The sequence below is a fragment of the Anolis carolinensis genome, chromosome 2 (assembly GCF_035594765.1).
Source record: "Anolis carolinensis isolate JA03-04 chromosome 2, rAnoCar3.1.pri, whole genome shotgun sequence".
In the NCBI taxonomy this organism is placed as follows: Eukaryota; Metazoa; Chordata; class Lepidosauria; order Squamata; family Dactyloidae; genus Anolis; species Anolis carolinensis.
Genome location: NC_085842.1, coordinates 214,147,703 through 214,174,798, shown reverse-complemented (window position 1 = coordinate 214,174,798; position 27,096 = coordinate 214,147,703). Strand labels below are relative to the sequence as shown.

General features: G+C 40.1%; 1 protein-coding gene across 2 annotated transcripts; it reads left to right on the top strand.

The window, feature by feature from the left end:
• The first annotated feature begins 14,805 nt into the window (after positions 1-14,805).
• On the top strand, positions 14,806-25,717 carry eri1 (exoribonuclease 1). 2 transcript variants are annotated; one of them, XM_003224640.4, is made up of 7 exons: positions 14,806-15,100; positions 17,597-17,784; positions 19,090-19,300; positions 20,002-20,085; positions 20,941-21,050; positions 22,172-22,286; positions 24,263-25,717. In XM_003224640.4, the coding sequence occupies exons 1-7, from the start codon at positions 15,017-15,019 to the stop codon at positions 24,500-24,502; spliced, it is 1,032 nt and encodes a 343-aa protein (XP_003224688.1). In that variant the 5' UTR covers positions 14,806-15,016; the 3' UTR covers positions 24,503-25,717. The 2 variants fall into 2 exon arrangements, with proteins under 2 accessions (XP_003224688.1, XP_062827779.1); XM_062971709.1 differs by lacking the exon at positions 14,806-15,100 and adding an exon at positions 15,163-15,718.
• Positions 25,718-27,096: the final 1,379 nt, after the last annotated feature.

Here is a 27,096-nt window from a genome sequence, read left to right as displayed (position 1 = left end):
GATTTTGTTGCATTATAAATTATTCCACGCAAAACCATTCCAAGTGATTTCTCTGTGTTTTACTAACATTAATTCTATTTTTATTTTTATTTTCTAATCAATTGATTTTATCTGTTTGTCTCACAAGAAATATCAGTTTTGGCACTAGGCAGTAAGTGCTAAAAAAAATCAGATCTTCACATGGTTGTTTTAGCAACTGATACAAGCATTCTTGGTTGCTAGGATAAAGTAAAAACAAGTTGCTAGGGAAACCAGGAATTTCATTGTTATCATTTCAGAACCGCAGTTCCAACCATTCAAAGTAGTTAATGCTCAGAGTACATGGCTCAACACTATGGAATCCTGAGGTTTGTAGTTTGGTGAACTCTGGCAGACGAGGCATGGAGCCATGGCAATTAAAGTGATGTCAAACTGCATTAATTTTACAATGTGGTCATACTCTTTGTACCCTTAGTTTTTCTTAATTCTTTCCACTACCTGAGACATGTGTCCAGCTAGAGAATGTGTTTCGAGAGATCAAATTATTGTCCTGCCCCCAGTTGCGCAGTTCTTCCTGGGCAGTAAACCTTTAGGTAACCCACCAAGAAATTCTGCTCAAGCTCCCCCCCCCCCCCCCCAAAAAAAAGCTGCTCTCATTGGAAGTAACTATCTGAAAAAAAAGCTGGTTTAAGTGTAGCGCCTAGATGCGTGAGTTACGGATCAATATGCCACTTGCCCAGCAGTCACCTCTGCCATGAACTCCCTGGATGATTTAATTCAACCTGTTCCTTCTGATCCCTACCACTCCCATTTGCAATATGCAGTAATCTCTCCATATTTGAGATATTGATGTTTGCAGAATTAATGGTATTTTTTGTAGGGGTTCCTAGGTCCTCCAATGCCACCCCCCCCCCCCCCCCAGGCAAGCTAGAGGACCCAGAGATTTCTAGAGAGAATATCTCTAAACATTTCTAGGTCCTCAAATGCGATTCTGCCATCAGTTGATCATAAAATCATGCATCAAGACCTAGAAATTTTTCAAGAGATGTTATCTCAGATAAAAAATAACATTTTTAAAATTTGCAATTTTTCACTTGTCACAGGGGACTTGTGCTCCTAGCTCCAGAGAACATGGAGGGATGACTGTAGACTGTAGATTCATAATAACCAGCAGGGTTATTACAAAGATATGAGAGATAAAGTATATGTAAAATTATTTTTATGCTCAAAGATCTAGGCTGTTTACTGCTGTTGTTTTATGCTTTAACATCAACTCCAACTTATGGCAACCTCTCAATAGGGTTTTCTTTATTCCGAGGAGGTTGGCCATGACTTTCCTCAGAGACTGCATTGACTTCCCCTGTGTGTTACAATGGCTGAAAGTGGATTCAGACTCTGGTCCCCAGAGTCCTAATGTAATAGTGTCACTCATTATAAAGTATACATTATTTTTATTAATAATTTATTCTTAATAACAATATCATTTTACTAAGTGAATGCAGGCCCGTTGTGTCATATTTCCAGGTTTGGCCTCCCTTAACCAGATGGGCTTTTTTGCTTTCAATAGAGGGGTGCAGATCTTCTGCTGTCAATTATCAACTCCTGCATTGTTCAGAGAAACTATAGACAAGGCCATAAGGCAGCTTCATCCATGCCCACATCCCAGCTGGTCTACATATGTCTATACTGTCACTCATACAACTTTCCATTGTGTACATAATAGTTATGTAGGTTAATCCTGCAGCTGATTTATCTATTTAGAATGAGCTGAGATTATTGGAGGCTTGGCTTAAACAGAGGCAGGATTTGCGGTAACAGTGTAATCATAGAATCATAGAATCATAGAATAGTAGAGTTGGAAGAGACCACATGGGCCATCTAGTCCAACCCCCTGCTAAGAAGCAGGAAATCGCATTCAAAGCACCCCCGACAGATGGCCATCCAGCCTCTGCTTAAAAGCCTCCAAAGAAGGAGCCTCCACCACAGCCCCGGGGAGAGAGTTCCACTGTCGAACAGCTCTCACAGTGAGGAAGTTCTTCCTGATGTTCAAGTGGAATCTCCTTTCCTGTAGTTTGAAGCCATTGTTCCGTGTCCTAGTCTGCAGGGCAGCAGAAAACAAGCTTGCTCCCTCTTCCCTATGACTTCCCTTCACGTATTTGTACATGGCTATCATGTCTCCTCTCAGCCTTCTCTTCTGCAGGCTAAACATGCCCAGCTCTTTAAGCCGCTCCTCATAGGGCTTGTTCTCCAGACCCTTAATCATTTTAGTCGCCCTCCTCTGGACGCTTTCCAGCTTGTCAACATCTCCCTTCAACTGTGGTGCCCAAAATTGGACACAGTATTCCAGGTGTGGTCTGACCAAGGCAGAATAGAGGGGGAGCATAACTTCCCTGGATCTAGACGCTATTCCCCTATTGATGCAGGCCAGAATCCCATTGGCTTTTTTAATAATTTATTTTTTGTAATAAAGAACACTGTAATAATTATCACAAAAATTAACTTTATAAAACAGTTTTCAGATCAAATAAAGATATACGGTTCTCATAGAAAATAAGAATCAAATATGCCTACTAAAAATAATTCCTTAAAGGGGATTTTTTTAAAATCCTTAATTCCCATCTTTTCAATTTCATGTATAATAGATAAGAGATTGTCTTCAAATTTTCCAGCTTTAGGGAAACCTTGTCATGGTTTCCTTCCTCTCTTAGACCACTCTAATGATGATAGGGCTGTGGCGCAGCTGGTTAGTAGCCAGCTGCAATAAATCACTACTGACCAAGACGTCACGAGTCCGAAGCCCTGGTTGGATTGAGTGCTTGACCATTAAATAGCCTAGCTCATTGTTTACCTAAGCAACCCGAAAGACAGTTGCATCTTTCAAGTAGGAATTTAGGTACCACTTATGCAGGGAAGCTACTTTAACTAATTTACGATGTCATAAAATCTAAATATAAAATCATAAAATATAAATACTGTAAATAAATAAATAATAAATAAATAGTTGACAGAACCACTGAATAGCCAAAAGTGCCTCTCACAAATGACAACATAATTCACTGCCAGAATATGTAATAAAAAAATCCACATTGTGTTGGCACCTTTCTTCGGCCAACCAAAAGGCACAAAATCCACCATACTAGCTTTTCAAACTCACTGGTTTCATCATCAGCCAAACATACTAACAATTCATAAGGGAAGCTAATGGACCATGTTGAAGTCAATCTGCGTTTGAGGTATTTGCATAAAGGGTCCTGAGGCAGAATTGATGCAGGTGAAAGATTAGACCAAATGGCTGGGAGGCAACTGGAAAAAGGCAGTAAAAGAAATTCAATACTCCCTGCCCTCCCAACAGCTTTCATTTAAGAAGTGAATCTGTGTGAGGCCACTCCATAAACAGAATGGTTTCAAGAAGCTTATGTACTCTTAGGTGTGGAAATAAATAAATGTTCCTCAATCAGTGTGCTCCATCTAGGTTAGGATTCTTCTGTTCAGCACCTAAATTCAGAATATTCAAATGAAGGAATGAACAAAGGTAACATTGTTGGCCATGAAACAAAATCAGAAAGAAGACCCTTCTGTCAGGCCAAACAAAAAGGTGCAAAATATATTTTGCTAGCTTTTGAACCCCAATTACTTTTTCCTCAGTCATAGATGGATTAAAGAAAATACTAATGAGAAAAGAAGTCATGGAATTCCTTATTTGTCAGCTGATCTGGGGCAACAGGCCCCAAATCTGTGTGAAACCCAGTTAAGCAGCTAACAGAGCAAACAAGAAGTGAGTGGCAGACCTTCTTCAGCAATATGCAGCAGGCAACAAAATGTATCAAACAGATTCAATGGTTGCCATCATTTGTGTTCAGATCCCTTCAGCACATATGCTACATGGGATTTTAGGCCCTCTGCTATAGACAAGGGGTTTTTTTTTGGAGGAGAGGCTGACTGCGATATCTTGGGTTGTAGATTTGAAGGCACATACATACATACATACATACACACATCATGCCACCACCAATGATCAGAAGTCAACCATATCCAGGCTGTGACGCAGCTGATTAGTAGCCAGCTGCAATAAATCACTACTGACCGAGAAGTCATGAGTTCAAAGCCCGGGTCGGATTGAGTGCCCGACCATTAAATAGTCTAGCTTGTTGTTTACCTAAGCAACCCGAAAGGCAGTTGCATCTGTCAAGTAGGAAAATTTAGGAACTGCTTGTGCAGGAAGGCTAATTTAACTAATTTATGTCACCATAAAAATGTCCAGCAGCATGCATGCGGAAGATGAGAAAGTATTCCATCAAGGACTCGGTATCACGAGTGTCGTACGTCTAATGGCATTGAATGTTTGCCATGTATATGTACATTGTGATTCATCCTGAGTCTCCTTCGGAGTGAGAAGAGCGGACTATAAATACTGTAAATAAATAAATAAATAAATATCCTGCACACCTTATAGTCCGCATCAAGAAAATAGATAGGCAGATGGGTTAGCTGTCAGCCCTTCTCCCATTGTCCTCTCTGTCTGCCTACCTCTCTGTTCTCTCTCCTATCTCTTGCTTGTTGACTGGCACTTCTTAGGGAACCACCCGTCTATACAAATTATATGAGCACATGGCAAGCCTCAGAGTCCCCCATTTTGTTCTTCTCCAGTGAAAAGGGAGAGAGACATGATGTCTCCAGAGTGTAGATAGTTAGATAGCTAGAGTCTTTACTTCCTTATCTAGAAATTTAATTGTTTGACTCTGCTTCTGTATTAGAGGTGTGCAATTTGGCCAACAGGCATGCCATTTCGGGGTCCATTTTCAGCTAACCCCTCATTGTGTTTATCGGGAAGTTACTCGAATCAGGAGGGGTGTTGCCATTTTCATTCAGCTAAGATTCGGCCCATTGGCGACAATGAGAAAATTTAAAGGCTCAATCCTCAGTCATTTTAAGGCTTATCTGCACAAAACCTACCTCAGTTTTAGACCCCATTTACAACTGCAGGCCTGTCAAGTTTCAAAACAATTCACCAATCTACTGATTTTTTAAAATTATTTTAAGATTTAACCATAACATTTTTTAAAAATAAGACGAACTTCAAGAGAGAGTTCTAGGAATTGTAGTCACTGGTTGTGTCCATTATCAGCCAGTCAGAGCATGGACACAACCAGGCTTTGTGTTGGCTGAGAAAGAGAGAGGGAGAAACTTCAATTCCCATCATGCTCCAAGGGGAACTCAGAGACTTTTCAATGCCCGCTCCATGCAAGTGTTGCTGGGAAAGCAAGTTCCCAACAGGGCCCTCTCTGGAGGAGGAGCCTAGGAAACTTTCCAAAAATAAATGGACAGACACTACTGCTGCCAGAGAGAGAGAGAAAATGCACTGGAATTATTCCATCTTCTCCAGGAGCCCTGCAGCAGACCCCTGCCTTAGTTATATTGCAGAATTACCCCCATCCTCTCTAGTAGCCAATAAAATCAGGCTCTCTTAATCCGTTTTGCTTCCCCCTCCCCTCCTGTTCTGTTTTTGGAGATTACTTGAAATGGACCACTGAATATTATAAATCATTCTTGTTCAAACTGATCCGGGCCCATGCCTAATCTGTATTGCTGAAGCTCATTTGCTCTACTGCTGGCTCAAGAAACTTCTAATCTGCTAAACTGCTGCTACTGCTGTTGCTCATAGAATCATAGAATCATAGAATAGTAGAGTTGGAAGAGACCACATGGGCCATCCAGTCCAACCCCCTGCTAAGAAGCAGGAAATCGCATTCAAAGCACCCCCGACAGATGGCCATCCAGCCTCTGCTTAAAAGCCTCCAAAGAAGGAGCCTCCACCACGGCCCCGGGGAGAGAGTTCCACTGTCGAACAGCCCTCACAGTGAGGAAGTTCTTCCTGATGTTCAGGTGGAATCTCCTTTCCTGTAGTTTGAAGCCATTGTTCCGTGTCCTAGTCTGCAGGGCAGCAGAAAACAAGCTTGCTCCCTCCTCCCTATGACTTCCCTTCACGTATTTGTACATGGCTATCATGTCTCCTCTCAGCCTTCTCTTCTGCAGGCTAAACATGCCCAGCTCTTTAAGCCGCTCCTCATAGGGCTTGTTCTCCAGACCCTTAATCATTTTAGTCGCCCATTTTATCCTTTTTGAAATTACCCCAACAAAAATATTGATATTTGAATAATACATTAAAATAGAGCTTGCTTATACAGTAGCTGTTGCTAAGGATACACTTATCACCTTTCACCTATAATGTAAAGAATGTATTTTGTGTCATGTTCCCATTTCATAACTGAATGCAGATGCTCTCAGAGAGCAGCTAGTCCAAGAAGGTTCGTTCTCTTCCTGGTGAGCTGCCATCCAATTCACTCTGATCAACATACAGAAGTCCAAATACCTATGACTTTTGTAGGGTGTTTTTTTCCTTGAAGCTTAGAGCTTATAAATAAAACCCCAGCTTTCCTTTCAAACGGTGGAATTTTGAAGAGTAAAATGGTATTACCTAGATTTTCAGTTCCTTGGTAGCTAAATCATTTCCAAATGAAATATGAGTCACTCAGGCATTGCCTCCATAGCTACTACAACAAACAAGTCTACAGTAGTCATTCAGTAGGACCGGAAGAAAGTGAATGTCTATAATTCCATGGTGGAGTACTGTTTGCGACATCCACCAAGAACAAAAACTCAAAAGCCTCAAAATGTTTGGAATGGACAAATGTTGATACATTCCTGTGCAGCATTTTCTAATTGAGGAAGTGATGCCAATTTCTTCAGGAGCTCAAGGGCGTGTTGGATATGGAGTTAACACATCTATACGATGGCTTCCTAAAGGAGGGCAGAAACTTTACTTGCCACTGCCTTTCACAGCAAATTCCTATCTGCAGAGGTAAGTGCTTTTATCTTGGAAACATACAGCTCGAAACATAAATTATACCTGCCTAAAAGGTGTCTTTAAATCATTTTTCTTCCTAACAAAGTCTGCCCCTTTCTACACTGCATCATAGCACTTTCCTACCTTTTTGACTGCCAAGGCTGTATCCTATGGAATTCTGAGGTTTATAATTTTGTCAGAAGCAAAAGGTGTATAAAAGTACATAGTTGGAAAGGATCCTCAATCCCTTACAAAAGACATGCCATTTTCTGAACACGGTCAAAGATAAGACAGTGCTTCTCTCTTGGCTCAAGATCTATAAGACATTATATAAAATTAAGAAGGGGGGGGGAAAGTAAAGTAAATAAATTCAGGCACCAGATCTTTAATTTACGCAACCTCAGAATTTGGTCCTCTTATCTAATCTGGTGCAATGGGTTAAACCACTGAGCTGCTGAACTGGTTGACTGAAAGGTCAATGGTTCGAATCTGGGGAGAGGGATGAGCTCCCGCTGTTAGCCCCAGCTTCTGCCAACCTACCTACCTAATCTGAATAGGTAGACCTTCTTTTCTTTTCTTACGCACCTATACATGCTCACATACCTCAAAGCTCTGGCAAATGGCAAAGACCAAGTTGCACTTTCTGCCATTTCTGAAGTTAACACAAGAATGTGCAGAATGTTGCTGGGAAAATGGGGCATTAATCAACCATCAAATCATTTATTTCGGTCAAAGATCAGCACAGGAAAAAAATGGGACATTAATAGCTGTAACGGGCTAACTTTATAATATGTATTTCTTTTTATGCAGATATCTATATTGCTACCCTGATGCTAAAAACAGATTATCTGATAAACACTCAGAAGTAAGTGCCATTCTTTGTAAAGAAACGTGATTGAAACTTCTCATTTTAAAAGCTTTTTTCTTATAAATGCACCAAGGAGCGAATGGATTGAGAAACAGAAGACAAGATGTATTGCAACTTTTTTTTTTTTAAACACTAAATATCCTAAAGGAACTAGATCCTACCTGATCTTAGAAGCTCAGGAAGTTCAGTTCCGGTTAGCACTTGGATGGGAGATTGCCAGTGAATATCCTCTGTAGTAGGATATTTTTTTAGAAGATGGAACTTACAAAACCACATTTAAGTATTCCTTGCTTAAGAAAACCCTATGAAATCCATGGGATTGCTGTAAATTGACAGGTGGGTTGAAGGCACATACAGTGGCCCCTTGGTATATGTTGGGGTTTGATTCCAGGACCCCATTACCAAAATCCGTGGATGCTCAAGTTCTATTATACACAGAGACAGAAAATGAGGTTCCTTATATAAAGTTGCCTTTTGATGTTTTTTTTAGGAGGGGAGGGGGATATTTTCAAGCCAGATCTATGAATCCTGATGTACGATTATATACATCAGTGTGTTGCTTGTCCCCTTGTGGTGGTAAGGAGAACAACAAAACATTTTCAGGGATACACTTTCTTTCAGTTTTGAACAACATTGTAAGGCTGTACCTTTTGCATTTCACAGCCATTTTGACCCATCTGAACATTTTATCCTTGCTTTATACTTGTAAACCTGGGCACAACATTTCATGAATCCAAGGACGTAATTTGAACACACTACTGGCTGCATTTAAACTTAATGATAAACAGTCAAAATAGTACTGTTCTGCATGGCCTTCCTGATTTACCTGTTTCAAATTTCAGTTTAGGCTGCTTTTAGGAGTTTATAAACAATATTTTAATGTGTTTCTAATATGCTTTTCTCTTTGTACTGTTTCCATTGGCTATTTATCATCATCGTCAATTCATCATCATTCAGAGAACTGCAGAAATGTCCACTTTTTAAATAGCAGTGCATTGGTGCACACTGCATTGGTGCACTTCTACTTCTGAGAAGATAAATAAGCAATGCAGTTTTGTTTATTGTGTTGTCTGAATCGGGACTCCTCATCAAAAAGCCAAAGTAAGAACCTGCAAACTAATCAGGGTTCTCCCTCTGGCTTGTTTAGAGGAAAGTTTGTTTCTCTCCAAACAAACCAGAATGCTGATCACTATCAGGTTTGGATGACAAGATAATTCATCCATTTTGTGGCTTGTTTAGCTATTCTATTGCTTATAAGGACAACTGGGCATCACTAAAGCTTTTCGTGATTGTTAAGCCAGGGTTCCCACACCTATCAAGTTAACTATTATGTACAAATGCAGTCACTGTAAATATGGGATGGGTTTTACTCTAACCAGGTTGTCAATTACACCGTTCAAATAACCTGCTTCAAAATAGCTATGGACAGAATATTAAAACTGGTTGAAATGCATTTCAAGTGTTGAGAAGCCTTGATGGGAAAAATCCTGGACTGATGAGCATCTTCACAGTTTACAGACACATTATGTTATGATTGAGCCTCATGGCTCTGTTACTGACAGACGTGGGCGTAAGACTCCTCGAGAGTCAGATACTCTCGAGGAGCGAGAAAGAAAAAGACTGCGAGACATTTTTGCAGCACCATCTGACGAAGAGTCTTTTGAGGGGTTTACGGAGAGAATGGAGGAGGGGCTGGTTAGCTCAGAGGAGGATGAGATGGATTGGACTCGGGTGAGGGAGGAATTGGGTGCCACTGGTCATGATGGGATAGAAGATGAATGGGGACCTTCAGGATTAGACCCATGGTATAGCTGGAGGGATGGGACGGGATCCACAGCTGGAGATGCTGTGGGGCGTAGTCAGAGGTGTTCCAGCTCTGATGAGGAAAGTGATGAGGAAACGCCCGGGTTAAGGAGGACAGCTGACAGTGATGAGGATTTGTAACTGGCATAAAATGGGGCTTGGGAGCAATTGCAAATTGCGTTGGGCAAGGTAATCTGGACGAACGCTTGGGATCTGTGTGGGACGCTTTCCTGAAGACTGGTGTGTTTTCGTGTGCTGATACGTAAGTTGTTTTGGAATTCAGGGTCAGACGGCGGGAGGAATTGTGTGGGCATTTGTTTGTGCAAACCTGTGCTTACTCTTATTAGCTTGACCTTCCGTCGTCTTCTTGACGGACGCCATCTCCTGCTTTGAAAACTCGGACTGAACTGACCACGGCTTGTCTTCCCCCTTCTTGGACTTGGAATCTACAAACGTCTGCTTCTGGCTTTGATCTACGGAAAGGAACTGGTCTACTCTTCTGCTACAATCCTTGGCTGATCTGTTCGTGTTGGAAATCCTGTCTGCTGTGTGTGTGGGAGCGACGCAAGTTACTCTAAGCACAGTGTTGGCAGCAGAGAGGAATCTGCTGCCAATTAGTTGCATTCTTTTGTATCTTTTGTTCCTCGGCTTTTGTTTTGTTTATCCCCAGGCTGAAGCAAGCAGTTTGTTTTTACCCGGATTAAACTCCGGTTTAATCCGGTTTATCTTTTGAACGTTTTTCCTTGTCCCTTTTTGCTCCTAAAGGCTAATACTGCCTGGCCCTTGTATTTTACGGGCATTTTTGAGTTCTGTAATCCAATAAACTCTGTTATCTTGAACCTTGTGGCGTTCTGTCCTTGACACATTATGTGCAAGCTTCACATATGGTTGTTTTGCACAGAATGTATCTGTAAACTGCACTATTTTCTGTGCAGAATATGCTGTTTCCTACATAGACAGTGCAATAATTGGGGAGCTATTTTGCACAATATTCACACATGTCCTGTTTGCACAAGGAACATCATCTGTACTTAAATAATCTCTCTGTCCCACAATCTCATAGATACATCTGGTAGGAACAAAGGAGAGGGCCTTCTCAGTGGTTGTTCCCAGGCTCTGGTTGCAGTCAAACCTAGAGAGGTTTGACTGCAACCATCCTAACTATATTTCCATAGATGGAACAATGCCCCCCCCCCCTCCAGCGTTTCACAATGTTCTATTCTCTTTGTTGTTTTCTTCTTAAGTAGTTATGCTTTTGACCTCTTTTTAATGTTATTGTTAGTTTACATTTTTGACTTTTGCATGCTATCTTTTGCCGTATGGAAGCCAATTTAATCTTGCATTGTGAAAAGGGCATGATATAAACAAACATAACAGAAATAAACATAAAAGTAATTTCTACTACTTCTTTGATGTTTTCTTTAAGATTTTCCACCACAAAACTACAAAGCCAAGTCTTGTCTATGATGAATCACTTTCCCCAAAGAAAATATTTAAAACAGGTGAGCAATATTAACATAACAAGCAAAATACCACACACATACACAAAACACCATCCATTTTTTTTAAAAAAGCTGCAAAACAGCTGATAAACATTAATGCTGAGTAACTCAAAACCGTTTAGACAATAAAATGAATGCATAAATAAAAAGAAAGAAAATCTATACATGCTTTAGAACTAAAGCCCATCATAGGGTTGGAGTCCAGCACCTCTGAAGGGCCTAGCTTGTATTTTTACTGCCACTGGACTGGCCCATAAGCAATGGCTCTGTGTTCCTGTAATACTCTAACTTCCACTGGGTGAAAAATCAAAAGGATGATTGTGGGGGGGTTTTGGGGGGAGGGGGTGAGGCTTAAAGATGAGAAATGGTATTTGTTTTTACATATACCTCAGCAGTTGCACTACATAAAGTGGGCAGCTATGTAAGGTTTAACGGATGTTGAACAGAGATACGAAGCAGCTGTTTTCTATTAAGAGATTGAGACCCAAGGAAAAAACTTCAGCCATGAGAAATGACAATGCTCTTCATTAGCACTAACAACATGTTAACAAGAGATTCCCGGAAGGCATAAAGGAGATAAAATAAGGTCAATAAAACACTATGTAACACAATTTTTGTTTCTGGGTTCTAAATGTCATTTCCTAATTGGTTCTATCATAAAAACATGGAAAAGGTTTGTTAAGCTGCAAAAACTTTGGGTTTTTTTTGGGACATCCTGCAGCACATTTTGCTATAGTTTTTCAATGAATATCTCATTGAGTCCTAAACTAGTCAACATAGTTTGTGGCAGCCACAAAAAAAAATTCTGCAGTATAAAAACTACTTTCAAAGTAGGTACCACACAATTAAACAAGAATAACGCTTTCCAATCAGGAATAGATTTTTTTTTCAAATTTTGTTACATAGTGTAAAACACCAGGAAAAAAAAAAGGGGGGGGGGGAATACCAGAAAAAATCCCTAGTAAATATAATCAGGGACAATTACTGCCTTTGGAATAATTTTGTAGTACAGTACACAGAAAACAGGTGCAATCAATATTCCAAGAATTATAAATTATCTTCCAACATGCCAACATCTTTAAATAATAGGCTGCAATTTTAAATGAGTTCCACTGTAGATAAATAAACTATAGCATTGATTCATTAGTGTGGGGAGCTCTGAGTAAAGAGCATGCCTGTTTTAACAGTTTCATTACAGAAGTCTTGCAGATAAGTGGAAATGCAGTTTATCCTTGATAAAATATCAGATTATCGTATGTAGAGTGCTCTCAGATCCAGCATTGCTCTCGGAAGGTTACATGACTTCAGCAACCAAGCTTGCCTTTGACTTACATTCCCAGTCCATCCCTTTCTGGAGAAGGGATCCACAGTGATCCATGTCTTAAGCATTTCTTATTCCAATTAATTAACTGCTGCCTTGAATAGTATATGAGACCTATACCTGGAATAAAATGCCGTGATTACGTTGTTGTGCATTGCACAAATTGTACAACACTAGTCTTGAACCAAATTCACTTGACCTCAATTTCTTTTTCAGCCCAGTTAAAGATGCTTAAATGACTTACATGGGAGTCGGAATGACATAAAAGGCTGTGCCCTTTTGCATGAATTTGCTAATATTTTAGAAGTGTTTCCAAAGTTATATATCCCACAACCCAGAGAAGTTAGGCTGGTGGTTCACATATAGGTATTTTTTAATGAAATTCTTTTAGTAGGGAGACCAGATCCTCACCGGATTTTCAGTGGCTGCACTGATTTGTCAAACTTGTCCTGGCTTTCAACATCAAGTTTCATGTTTAGTCCAAAATGTCTTTTTGATTTCTATTTCCCAACTTCGATGCGTTTAATTTTAATCTATTATTATTGTTATATTTTTAAATTGTACATTGCAACGAGCAACCATTGGGCAGAGTCAATTAATAAACATTATAATAAACAAACAATTATAAAAACCTAATCCTTTTTGTTTAAACAGGCAATGCAGCTTCTGTGTTTTTAACTTCTATGTCTTTTCAATGTCTTAGAAGGGCAGTTTTTAAAAAAATAAAGGACTAGTCAGTAGAGACTATAAAACCAAGTAAATAATAATGATTCATTTATTCTGTTTGACAGATGGAAAACCAGTGCTGAACAATCAGCAAGAAGGTTCCCTACCTCAAAGTGGAAATGGCTCAACTGTTCCAGCTACAGACAATGTACTACTTACCAACATAAAAACAACAGACAAAAACAGCAGAAACAAACCTGAAGCTTCTAGATCATCTCTTTGCATTATTCTATAAATATCCCTATGGAAAACTCTAGGATATATTAGAACTTCATAACCAGTCATGATGAATGCATGTAAAAGTTTCCCCAATGCAAGTTCACCAAAGAGGTACCAATAATGAACAACAGCACAACTATTGATAGATTTTTCCTGCATGACTTGGCCTAGCATCAAAGCACCCCCAGGCACATTCCCAGGAACACATCAGTTGAAAATGTTTCTGCTTTGATCAGTTGGAAAGAAGGAGGCATCCTGCCTCCTGATACTCTGTCCCCTGGCTTTTCTCTTTTAAAGGAGGTTAGACCCTGGGCCCCTGGTGGCACAGTGTGTTAAAGCACTGAGCTGCTGAACTTGCAGACCAAAAGGTCCCAGGTTCAAATCCCGGGAGCGGAATGAACACCCGCTGTTAGCCCCAGCTCCTGCCAACTTAGAAGTTTGAAAAGATGCAAATGCGAGTAGATCAATAGGTACTGCTCCGGCAGGAAGGTAACGGCGCTCCATGCAGTCATGCTGGCCACATGACCTGGAGATGTCTATGGACAACGCCGGCTCTTCGGCTTAGAAATGGAGATGAGCACCAAGCCCCAGAGTCGGTCACGACTGAACTAAATGTCAGGGGAAACCTTTACCTTTACTAGACCTCTGCTGGATTCCAGCCATAGACCAAAATTTGGGAACCGGGAGAAAGAGGGGAACAAGAAAAAATACTGTCTGAAAATCTTGAGGGATGAGAAAAAAGGGGAGACAGAGAAAGACATCTATACTGTAAAATTAATGCAGTTTTGACACTACTTTGACTGCCATGCCTCTGAAATGCTATGGAATCATGGGAGTTGTGGTTTTATTGGGTCTTCTAACTTTTTCTCCCAAAGTGTGCTGGCGCCTCACCGAGCTACAGCTCCCAAGACTCTACAGCATTGAACAGTGGGATAAAAATTGCATTACAGTAGAATCTCGCTTATCCAAGTTTCTGGATTATCCAAGCCATTTTTGTAGTCAGTTTTCAATATATCGTGATATTTTGGTGCTAAATTCGTAAATACAGTAATTACAACAAACTGCTTTTTCTGTCAAATTTGTTGTAAAACATGATGTTTTGGTGCTTAATTTGTAAAATCATAACCTAATTTGATGTTTAATAGACGTTTCCTTAATCCCTCCTTATTATCCAAGATATTTGCTTATCCAAGCTTCTGCCGGCCCGTTTAGCTTGGATAAGTGAGACTCGTCTATAGCAGGTATCCTTAACCTGGGACCCTCCAGCTGTTAAGGCCTCCAACTCCCAGAAGCCCTAGCCAGCTTGTTGAATTGCCAGGAATTCTGGGGGTTGGAGGCCCAAAGAGTTGCAGCGCCACAGATTGAGGCTGCCTGGTTGAGATAATAAAGCAGGCCTGGGTAAACTTCGGCCCTGTAGGTGTTTTGGACTTCAACTCCCACAATTCCGAACAGCCCACCATGCCTGTAATAAACCCTCAGAGGGCATTGTTTTCTTCAGGAGACTGACTAGTGGGCGGGGCGAGGTGGGCGGGGCCTCAAAAGGAATGGCGCGCGCTTCCAACGGTCCCAAACGGCAGGCTTGAACTTGAAAGGGAAAGGACTGGAAAGCAGGCAAGATACAGAGCGACCTTGCGCATGCGCTCATCTCCCTGTTTCCATTCAAGGCCCCGCCCACCGTCGCTGCGGGGTGAGGGAGAGCGGGAGGGAACCCGGAAGTGGGGGGTGTACGCGCGCAGGTTTCGGTCCGGAAGAAAATGATGGAGGAGCAGAAGGAAAACGTTGAGTTTCCCGGAGAGGCGAAGGAGTCGGAAGGCGTCGCTGGCTCGGCCGCATCGCCGGTGAGTCAGTCGTCCGCTCAAACGATAGGCCTTCTCTCCTGGCTCCTTGTCAGCATTTTGAGGGGTCCAAGGCCGCGGTTTCGTTGTGGTGACCCAAGGCGAACCTATCGCGAGATTTGCGCAGGAAAGGTTTATTTATTTACTCCATTTATATCCCGCCCTTCTCACCCCAGAGGGGGACTCGGAGCGGCCTTTCAGAAAGGCAAGCAAGCAATTCGATGCCATGAACATGCATACACACAGTAAAAATAAACATATACATTTAAACTAAAATTAAATAACATTAAAAACAACTATTAAAATCACGTCATCCAGAATCAAAATCCAAGGCCGTTCCATTAGTAATTCCATTATTCCATATACTCATATTGCACTAACTTGCTAGCCAAAAGCTTGGTCCCATAACCAAGTTTTTACTTTCTGGCTGAAAGTCAAGGGGGAAGGGGATGCAATATTTTTGCTGGAGAGGGAGTTCCATAGCCGAGGGGCCACCACCGAGAAGGCCTTGTCTCTCATCCCCACCAACCACACTTGCGAAGCCGGTGGGACTGAGAGCAGAACCTCCCCAGAAGATCTTAATCTCCATGGTGGTTAATAGAGGGAGATACATGTTTACAGGTAAGCTGGGCTGGAATCGTTTAGGGCAGTGGTTCTCAACCTGGGGGTCCCCAGATGTTTTTAGCCTTCCAGAAATCCTAACAGCTGGTAAACTGGCTGGGATGTCTGGGAATTGTACACCAGAAACATCTGGGGACTCCAGGTTGAGAAGTACTGGTTTAGGGCTTTATAGGCTAAAGTCAGCACTTGTGCTCAGTAGCAGTCTGGCAGCCAGTGGAGCTGACATAACGGGGATTGTGTGCTCCCTGTACACCGCTCCAGTGAGGAATCATACTGCCACCCATTGGACCATTTGGAGATTCCAATCAGTCTTCAAAGGCAAACCCATGTAGAGCATGTTGCAGTAGTCTATTTGAAATGTAACAAGAACATGGACCATCTGGCTTCTCAAGGTACGGGTGCAACTGGCGCACAGTTTTTAATTGTGCAAAAGCTCTCCTGGCCACCACAGAGACCTGGGATTCCAGGCTCAACGATAAATCCAGGAACACTCCTCAGCTGCGAACCTGTGATTTCAGAGGGAATGTAAGCCTGTCCAACACAGGCTGTGTAACCCTATACCCTGTTCAGCCTTCCAACTGTACCTCTGTCTTGTCTGGATTCAATTTCAATTTGTTTGCCCTCATCCAGACCTGAACAGCCTGCTTAGCAGAGGGTGGAAAGGAGTGATAGAGCTGAACTTCATCTGCATACAGATGACATTGAACTCCAAAACTCTGGATGAGCTCTCCCAAGGACTTCATGTAGGTTTGCTCTTACTGCCTTCAGAGGAAAAGTTTCCTGCAGTGGAAGAATCAGTGTTGGCTTATTTATATGTTTATGTTTAATGGCCCACCCCAGCTTCAGAGCCTTGCTTGTAGATGTCTGTTCTCCTCCTCCTCCACTTTAGCCTCACAGCAGCCCTGTTTGGTAGGTCAAGTCAGTTAATTTGAGTGGTCCTCTGTTGTGGGCAATCTACTTCTGCGTGTCCTTCTTTTATAAGTAAGTTTTATTTTATTTTGTTTTCAAAAGAACAAAAACAGTAATAATAATAACTCAAATAATAACTTGACAATGGTATCCTTCTGAGTCGGCTCTCTGGAATGGAGGTTCAGGGGCACTATTTTACAATGGATCTGGTCCTTCCTGGAAGGCTGCACCCAGATGGTGGTGCTGGGGGACTCCTGTTCGACTCCCTGGCCAGTGGCCTGCAGCGTCGCTTAGGGTTCAATTTTGTCCCCCATACAATTTAATACTTACGTGAAACCGCTGGGAGAGATCATCCGGGGTTTTGTTCGGTGTTGAATTTATGCAGGCAATGCCCAACTCGTATTAATCCTTTCCACCTAATATCAAGGATGTCATCCTGGTCCTTAATCGGTTTCTGTCATCAGTAATGGACTGGATGAGGGCCAACAAGCTAAAACTAAATCCAGATAAGACAGTTTTGGAAGTGAGCGTCCCAAGTCCCACAAGAAGATCTTTAGTGGATTCAGATCTTGAGACTTCCAACCTTTCTGAAGTCTGAGTGCCCACCCACCTCCCTGTCCCATTTATGTCTGGAAAATACTTTGAAATTACCAGAAATTACTTTGAAAAACATTTCGTGGAGCTCTCCGTCCCCAGACAACCAAAAACCTCCCTAACCCATTCTGAAATCTGACAAGGTGATCATCCCTTCTAGTCACCTAAAAATACTCCAGAAGATTCAAGATCTCGTTTATGGCCCTCTGAAACTGGGAACCTGCATATTCCTGGTTTAATGTCTTTATTTTTGTATCAGTACATCAATATGTGCTTTCAGTAAAATTATTTTAACCTTTTGAAGGCAAGAAACGTACTCATTTCAATCATTTTTGTGGGGGTTTTCTCTCTCTCTCTTCTAATCCTATCTCCTAGCCTTTTTATCAACGTAAGCAGCGATGTAGATTGGATTGTCAAGACGATAATCAAAAGAAATCCATGTCCAGTTCAAGTGACTTCAGTGACCCAATTTACAAAGAGATTTCTCTGACAAATGGTCATATCAATAGAATGAGCAGACCTGAACTTAGAGCTAAACTTGCTGAATTCAAGCTAGATACTAGGTAAGTATTTGTTGTTGTTGTTGTTGTTGTTGTTTGAGAACATAAATCTATTTACATATGTAAGGCTGAGACCAGTATTTTCATTTTCTGTGAGGGGTTAATTTAAAAAGCATCTCCAATTTGGAGTAGAAGTTATGAATGACCATGAATACGGTATGATTGGAATAACACTGAAGGCTTTATGGACGTAAAGAATTTGAGATTGTTTTTCTTAGAAATAAAGAATTTGAATTATCGGACAGCTACAGATAATGTGGTCTCTCCATCTGACATGTTTCCTACATAAGGGATCTGTTCTGGGATCCTTAGCATAATACAATTGTCACATAATCTGGTATTCTATGACTAGATTGACGTGGGTTCCATAGTCTAGGGCAGTGATGGCAAACCTTTTAGAAACGAGCTGCCCAAACCAGGGAGGAGGGGCAACTGGGGGGGGGGGGGAGAACATGAGGCGAGGAGGTGGCATGTGGCGGGTGATGGCTTGCATGCCAGGAGAGAGGGCACTGCACCATAGGTTTGCCACCACTGGTCTAGCGGCACCTGATGAGAAAGTCCTCTGGTTGACATGCCAGTTGGGTGTCATCCTGTCATGGTATATCTCTTATTAATATTATTTCTGTTATTCCTGTAATTTATATTGCACATTCTCTGTCCTTAGACTTCTTCAGCTTTATTTGGATCATATGGTTATTTTCAATGTCATCTAAAGACTGATTTCTTTCCCAGGAGAAATTTTATATTAGGAACAACTTTTATGGGCTTTTACATCCAAGCAGATTATAGTAATTTATCAAAACCATACTAAAGTTTTCAAGGGACAGCCAGTATTGGCAGTCCCCGAGTTACAAGCACCCGACTTAGACACATAGTGAGGAACAGGAGTGAGACAACAGCAAGTGAGAGAAATCTACCCTTTGAAAGGGAAATTCATTCCTGATAAAATTATAATGGGGAAAAGGTGTCTCCACTGAAGCTTTATCACCTTTCCTTGTTTCCACAAATCAAATTTTGCAAAATCCAATTATCACAGGGACAGAAAGTGAGGTGAAATCTTCTGAACTGGGAACACCAGTTAACTCTTCCCTGTGCTATCCATATTTGTGTGTGTGTGTGTGTATTTGGCTGGATATACACCTAAAAATGAACCTAGGTCGCCTTACGTACAAATTCAACTTAAGAACAAACCTGCAGAACCTATCTTGTTCGTAACTTGCGGACTGCCTATATATGGAGTGATAAATATTTTTGCTTCTTAAGTAGCTTGCAGACATAAGCACTGATATTTTTTGTTTCCTTTGACAGAGGAGAAAAGGATGTATTAAAGAAAAGGTTGAAAAATTACTATAAGAAAGAGAAATTAATGCAGAAGCAACCTGCAAATGCAGAGAATTATTATGATTACATTTGTGTTATTGACTTTGAAGCAACATGTGAAGAAGGAAATCAGCTTGAATTTACACATGAAATAATTGAATTTCCTATTGTCTTAATAAACACCCGGACATTAGAAATAGTAAGTGATCCCGTTTCTTTGCTTTTAAGTATCAAGAACCAAGGTTAACATATGAGCAGCATGGACCTTTTTTCAAAATGCAATTATATTCAAAGGAAAATAATGTTTAATTTGTATTCATTTTCAGTTTAAAGAAGTTTTATCTAGCTGATAAAAACAGTGTTATACTTGTTTCAGCAACAAGAGTAAATTTGCAGAAGATTTCTGGAACATCACAGGAAGAAAACAGTTTAGAAAAAGGGAAACGTTTTTGTGTTGAAAAATACATAATTATGAGTTATCTACCCCATTCTGCCACTCATCTGTTCAAAACTGCAACATCTTGAGGATTTGTCTAATCTTTCCCAAAAAGGTTTAGTTTTATGATCTATAGTTTGTATACATTGTATAGCTTGCTCTGGAGAGCGGAAAGGAAAAAAGATGTACCGATATTTGGATATGAAAGCACACAGGGGCCATGACAAAGTATAGATGGTTCCCGGAGGACTGCAGTATAGTCAAAATCTTGAGACTGCATTTGAACCAGCAAAGATAACTAAGGTGTAAGCTTTTAGAATTTATTATCCATAAAACAGGTGTATAAGGACTTCTCTTTTCTAAAAGTTGTATGGAAATTGCAACATCTTTGTGTTATGTAAGAATAGATGTTACATGTTGCTTCTGCAGGGCTGTCAAGTGATACCTTTTTATTTAACTTGTAGGAGGATACGTTTCAGCAATATGTGAAACCAGTGATTAATCCACAGCTTTCGGATTTCTGCATTAATCTGACTGGAATTTCTCAGGTAACTTTCTCCCCGTTTGACTAAAGTCATGAGCATAAAAGAAAGATGTTCATAAAACTAGGACAGGAATCTGCAACAGAGTACAGTGCCCCCTCACTTTTCGCGGGGGTTAGGTTCCAGACCTGCCCGCGAAAAGTGGAAAACCGTGAAATAGCGGTACTATATTTATTTCAATAAATATAGCCTCCCTCCCTTCCTCTTTTCCTCTTTAAATGTACTGTTCTGTATTCCTTGTTGTTTCTGAGACGACGAGGTGCAGGCAGGGCCTACTGCCACTGCCTGCAGGCGGCTGAGGAGGAAGAGCAGGCCGAACCGCGGATTAGCAAGGGAGCACTGTATATTTCTTCCCTTCTCAAGATAGCTAGGAAACCACCAGTCCATATATTATGTGGGTCCACATTGTCATCAGGTGTGGCCCGCCAGCTTTCTTTTCCCTCTCCAAACATAAAAACTAGACTTAGGGGGAAATGGCATACACATCTCAGATTGTTCCCTTTTAAGATGGGCTGTAGAGGAGAAGCTGCAGGAAGAAAGGTGAAAAAATGGGAGAGATGGTGGCAGAGGTAGTTCTCATTCACAGAAGTATATGTCCCCTCCTACCCTAAAACTGCTGGATAATGCATGCAGCTCTTTCATGAAGAATTAGTCTGTCATTATACGGGAAGTCTTTGAAAGTATATATTGCCCACTGAATGTAATAAACTAATTAAGATTATTTGTTTTCGGAAATGTATCTAAAATCTAATTTGTATTACTCTCTGGTTTCAGTATTTTTCTCTCAATTTTGTTTTTTTTAATGGTCCTAAGTGTATAATATTTGTGTTTTCATTTACCAGTTGTATTACATATTTACAGGAACGTGTAGACAAAGCCGATGAATTCCCAAAGGTTCTGCAGTCAGTCATAGATTGGATGAAACAGAAAGAACTAGGAAGCAGATATAGCTATGCCATATTAACTGATGGGTATGTAATGAAAACATTTTAATCTGGATCATTACCCATAGAGGGAGTATATTACAAAAATTCTCGTAAGCAGCTCTTTTAATTTTGGTGTATATAAGATTCTGAAAGTGATACTTAGGTAAAAGGAATCCCAAAATGTTGCTGTATGCTGTCAACCCACCCATCCATGCAGTCCTTGCTATACAGTGCTTCTCTTGAACAGAAAATATTGTATCTGATTAAAATCTTTGGGACATGACATATGATATTTGGATAAGAATATGGTTATGGGAACATTTATCTAGAATAAAATCCTTTGCTAAATACAGACTTACCTTCTGATCAATTCCATGTTGATCATTACATATAGATCAACTCCATGTTGATCTATATGTAAGGATTCAAATAGCTTGATTTGAATATTGTCAGTTTTGACTTTGGTAATTATAGGATCTTGGGGAAGGTATATGAGCATGTAATTTTTCCCTCTGATGTAGCAATTCTTCATCTGTATGTCTGCTTATGGAGCCTCCGGTGGCTCAGTGTGTTAAAGCGCTGAGCTGCTAAACTTGCAGACCGAAAGGTCCCAGGTTCAAATCCGGGGAGCGGAGTGAGCACCCGCTGTTAGCTCCAGCTTCTGCCAACCTAGCAGTTCGAAAACATGCAAATGTGAGTAGATCAATAGGCAGGAAGGTAACGGCGTTCCATGCAGTCATGCCGGCCACATGACCTTGGAGGTGTCTACGGACAACGCCGGCTCTTCGGCTTAGAAATGGAGATGAGCACCAACCCCCAGAGTCAGACATGACTGGAGTTAACATCAGGGGAAACCTTTACCCTTTACCTATGTCTGCTTATTTTTAAACATTTTGTACGCTGCCTTTTGTAAATTTTAACACAAATCCTCATGGTTGATTTGAGATAAATTAAAATAAAACACCAGTAAGATTGCAGCATGCTAAATCATAGTTACTAGTTAGTGAGACACAAATTATTGTACAAAAGAAGTATGATGATTAAAATAGCAGAAATTCAACAAAGTGGAAGCATGCCTCATTCTCAAGTGAAGTTGTTAGAATACAAGCAAATTTTAAAATATCAATTGTTTTAAATATCTAAAATATTCCTTTTTCTTTTGAAAGATCTTGGGATATGAGTAAATTTTTAAATATCCAGTGTCGTGTAAACCGTCTGAGATATCCTGCATTTGCTAAGAAGTGGATTAATATTCGCAAATCCTATGGGAATTTCTACAAGGTTTGTGTCTTGGTCACTTATCTTGGTCACTTATTTTTCATTCAGTAGATGCAAAATGTCAAAGTCCACAAAGTTTCTTTTCCTTGTTAGAGCAAAGAACCTAATTGTAAGTTAATAGATTGTTTGGCCTTGTAAATGTTTTAGACTGTTAATTCCCAGTATTCTTTTTTGCCGTGCAAGCTGGCGATTGTAGAAGCCTAAGAAATATGGAGGATGAATTTTCTCAATTCCTAATTTATTAGGCATTTCAAGTAATTACAACCGTCATAGTGGTTCCCTGATCATTGGGCATGTTGTCTGAAACTTCAGGGATTTTAGAATAAGGCATCTGAAAGAACACGGTTTCAGTACTAGCATGACAATAAAGACATTATTTGTTCTTCAAAGAGTTTGAAACAGTTAGAAAGATTAAGCTTTTCTTGTAGTATGTACAGTTATCCCATTGTCATATTACTGATGATGCAGATATTTTTATCTGTTGCTACATAATGCTGGGAGTAGAAACACACTTGTTTACTTCATTGTGAATGATTTCTGTTTCAAATTTTATCCCCATCTATTTTTCCAGTTGGCTTAAAGACAGTAGTTTTTTTCTCTCTACAGCCCAGGATATATTTTTAGTGGCTGTTTCAAACTGAAGCATTTATGTTTTTCAACTTAATAAACATAACAAACAATTTTATTTAGTAAGCTTTGCATAATGCATTTTTGAAGTAGTAAAGTAAGTTTTGACCTAACCAGAATTATCTCTCACACTGTGCCTTCTAAATTTATGGAAGCTTTACATATCTGCTCAATGATGGTAAAGCTTAGTTTGGTCAGGAGGTCTGCCTGTAATTGAAAAGTTTCCAGACCAGTCTTTCAGAAGTTGGCACTAGAGTAGTGGTTTTCTACCTATGTGTCCCCAGGTGTTTTGGCCTTCAACTCCCAGAAATCCTAACAGCAAGTAAACTGCCTCTGAGTTTTGGAAGTTGTAGGCCAAAAAACCTGGGGACCCACTGCACTAAAGCTTATAAGTAATGTCTGCCCATCTACTAGCAGCTCTAATAATAATAATAATAACAACAAAAGTTTATTTATATCTCGCCCCCTCTCCCCTGGGGACTCGGGTCGGCTTACAACATAATAATACAATACAATAACTGCAATACAGAAAATTCCATAGACTGGGATAAACAACTAAAACACATCCAATCGATATAAAACATAAAATATGACACAAGAAGTAGCACAATAGCAATAAAATTATTAACATTAGAATAAAAAGACATTAATGTAGTTTACTAGAAGTATTACCTCTATTCCAGTGCCTGCTGCCCAAATAAGCTTTTGATTCACCTACAAGCAGTTCCTTGCATAAGACCAAGTTCACATCAGGGGGAGGGGAGCACAAGGAAACACATCTCAACCTGTGCACAGAGGCAAGGTCATAAAAAGAATAAGAGGAAGCTCACAAGTCTTGCCTGATGTTAGGCATTCCAATCTGAGATAGTCCATCTTGGAGCAAATACAAGCTTATATTTGCTGCTTAATTCCCAAGCTGTACTACCTCACCTTGTATTGAGAAATACATTGAGTTAACTTATAAACTCCATGCCATCAGAACTCCTTCAAATACTCAAAATTTTACTAGTCCCACAAAGAGAGGTCATTGCAATTCCAGGAAGGAAGAATGAAAGGGAATCTTCAAGGGATTGTAGCTTACAAGAATTTCCCATGTTCTGTTCTAGTGGAGACACGAGTTAAAATAGAGTGTCCTCATTATTCAGCATACTATAAGAGGTTGTCAAGTCTTACCTGTGACTCCAGCTTCAGTTCCCTTCTGTCCAGTATTAGAGTTTGATTTACTTCCTGTTTTTGCATTAGCCTATAGTTAGACCTCATCTATTAAGACAAGACAACCAAATAATGTGCATATATGAGCTCTTTCTTCTATCAGAATGATTGCTTCAAAATGGTTTGTTTCTTTTTGTCAGGTTCCTAGAAACCAAACTAAACTATCAACCATGCTTGAGAAGCTTGGAATGGACTATGATGGCCGGCCTCACAGTGGACTTGATGATTCTAGGAACATTGCACAAATAGCAATTCGTATGCTCCAGGATGGATGTGAGCTCCGGGTGAATGAGACGTTGTACGATGGACAGCTGATGACAGTCCCTTCCTCTGTTCCAATAGGAGGCGCTCCTGTACCACAGATGCCTGGGTTTCGATAGGCTATATTTGAGCTATACTCTATTAAAGCTCATATCCAAGACAAGCAAGGACTTTGGAAGACTATTTCCATGGATTTAAAATTTTGCCACCAGCATTTTTAATGTTTGTCCATTTTTATGCCTCTCTCAGTTGGTCATAATAAGTCTAATATAAGTTATCCGGGTGGTTGTGAACATTTTTTATAAACTAAACTAAGGAATGAAGCACGGTGTGCCCTTTTGAAATGTACTATTTATGCTTGACTGCCAAACAAAATGAGCCTTACCATCTGTTAGTATCCAATAACTTTGTTTATTTGATGCAACATCACAGATTACTTTTGTCCATCTTTAACCCAATTAACAAAAAATTCATACAGTTAAAAACAGGGTGTTTTTTTCCCAAAATTGTTTTAGAGTTCTGCCAAGCCAAAATTAGGCACCTTTTAGACTTATTAAGTTCAGCTAACACATATGATGTGGTGTGACTTATTCAGGGCCACTCTACCTCTGTTGTAAAAATGTAAGAGAATAGGCGTATCTCTTTAATAATTTAATAGACAATGTAGTAAATGATTTGGATGTGAATATTTTATTAGCTCATTCCTATGACCAAAATAACTTCTTACTCTGTTTTGTGTATGTGTGTATGATAACTATATTGTTGGAAGAGACTATAAACTCTTATTTTGAAGTTTCAGGTCACATTTTGGAAGTTCTGCCCTAATTTAAAAAATCCAGTTTCTAGTAATACAGAAAAACATTACATATGTAATATTTGAATATCTTAATGCATAGCATTTGCTTGTGCCGTAAACAGTTGATTTAGCCTTTTACACTCACTTGTTTATTATGTTTTTATTCTTCCCCTTTTAAAAGAAGATTATACCAACCCTATTTTATCTAGAGAGCAAGATAAACAAAGAAAAAGTTGTTGGCTCAGGTCATCCAATGAGCTTTGTGTCTGAGTAGCACTTTTAGCATAGATTTTCCATGTCCGCCGTATTTGTTCTATGCTTCAGTGTGTAATATAGAATCTTGTCCTGAATATTAAGATAATGTTACTTGAGTTTTTTTCTATCTGTATTTTGAGTTTGGATTAGGATTTTAATCTTGGACATACTGATTCACAGCTCATGTTTAGATTTATTGCACTAATCTATCTCTTCAGTGTATCTTATCAGTATTCAGGTTACAGGTTTATGTTCTTTTATTAAAATCATAGAATAGCTTTCACTTTGTGTGCCTTAGCCTTCGTGTACCACAACTGTAACAACTCCAATTAGTCTAATAGGTATTTCCAGTCTCTCTGCATCCCCCATCCCAACTTCATGGCACACACTACTGGTAACACATAATTGGTATGAAAACATGCTGATAGAAACAGCTATGATTTAAATTACAACTTACATAAGAGTTGTTGTATGTTTTCCAGGCTGTATGGCCATGTTCTAGAAGTATTCTCTCCTGATGTTTCACCCACATCTATGGCAGGCATCCTCAGAGGTTGTGAGGTATGTAATTCTTACTTACATAAGAATTACACTAGGCATCCTCAAACCATGGCCCTCCAGCTGTTTTGGCCTCCAACTCCTAGAAGCCCTAGCCAGCTTGTTAAATAGTCAAGAATTTTGAGAGTTGGAGGTCCAAACAGCTGAAGGGCTGCAACTTGAGAGTGCCTGAATTACACCATTTGGTTAACCACAAAGATATCAAACTTGTGGCCTTCCAGATGTTTGGACCCCCAACTCCCACCAATTCCCAGAAGCCCTAGCCAGCTTGTTCAATGGCCAGGGATGCCGGGAGCTAAAGTCCAAAACAAGTCCTAGAGGGCCACAACTTTGACACCACTGCTAATCTAGATTGACCTTTTGTCTGACTGAACCAGATTTTACTGATGTTCCTCCGTTATCTTTGCATTGCAGAAACCCTGATTTAGCCTCTGGACGTTGTATTCTTACATAAAGGGGAATTTGAAAACACACACACTCACTGAAGCATGGTGGCACATTCTCTTATGAAACCGAATAAACTGTATAAAAAATCACATGCAGCAGGTCAGCAGCAGGTTGTTGAACTCCAGGTAATAGAGTGCTGGCAGACAACTGCATGCTATATGTATGTTAAAGGCTTTTAAATACTTCCCCAACGTTGCCTTGATTTATTTGTTAAACTAGTTGCTAAACCCTTCTTAAGGGCTAGGATCCAGCCACAGTTAATCGTGTTTTAAATTCTCATGGTTACAGCAAAAGATCTGTGAGCAGATTGCCTCAAATTCAGTTGCAGTTCCCAGCTAAAGTAAATCCATCAAGTAATTTTTTATATATGTGTTGACTTATTCATCTATTGAGTTAATAGATATGCTTTGTTTTGCACTAGTAATTGAATTCAGGCATAAATTCATTTCCATCTGAAACAAATGGATTATAAAAATCCTCCACTTTGAATAAATGGACATCTCAGACCAAACCATATAAACATGTGTTTTAGTCACATCGTGTTTGGATCATGTGTTTCATGTGGGGATGTCTTTGGAAATTGCATAGAAGCTTTAGTTGGGCCAAAGATCTCCTGCTGAACTTGTTGAACCCGCTAAAGCTACGGTTTCGAAAGCC

Excerpts from the sequence above, each read along its gene's own strand:
- eri1 (XM_003224640.4), top strand. The coding sequence starts at position 15,017 with ATGATGGAGGAGCAGAAGGAAAACGTTGAGTTTCCCGGAGAGGCGAAG. Across the intron at positions 15,101-17,596 it reads CTGGCTCGGCCGCATCGCCG|CCTTTTTATCAACGTAAGCA; the intron begins GTGAGTCAGTCG and ends CCTATCTCCTAG. Across the intron at positions 20,086-20,940 it reads ATCTGACTGGAATTTCTCAG|GAACGTGTAGACAAAGCCGA; the intron begins GTAACTTTCTCC and ends ACATATTTACAG.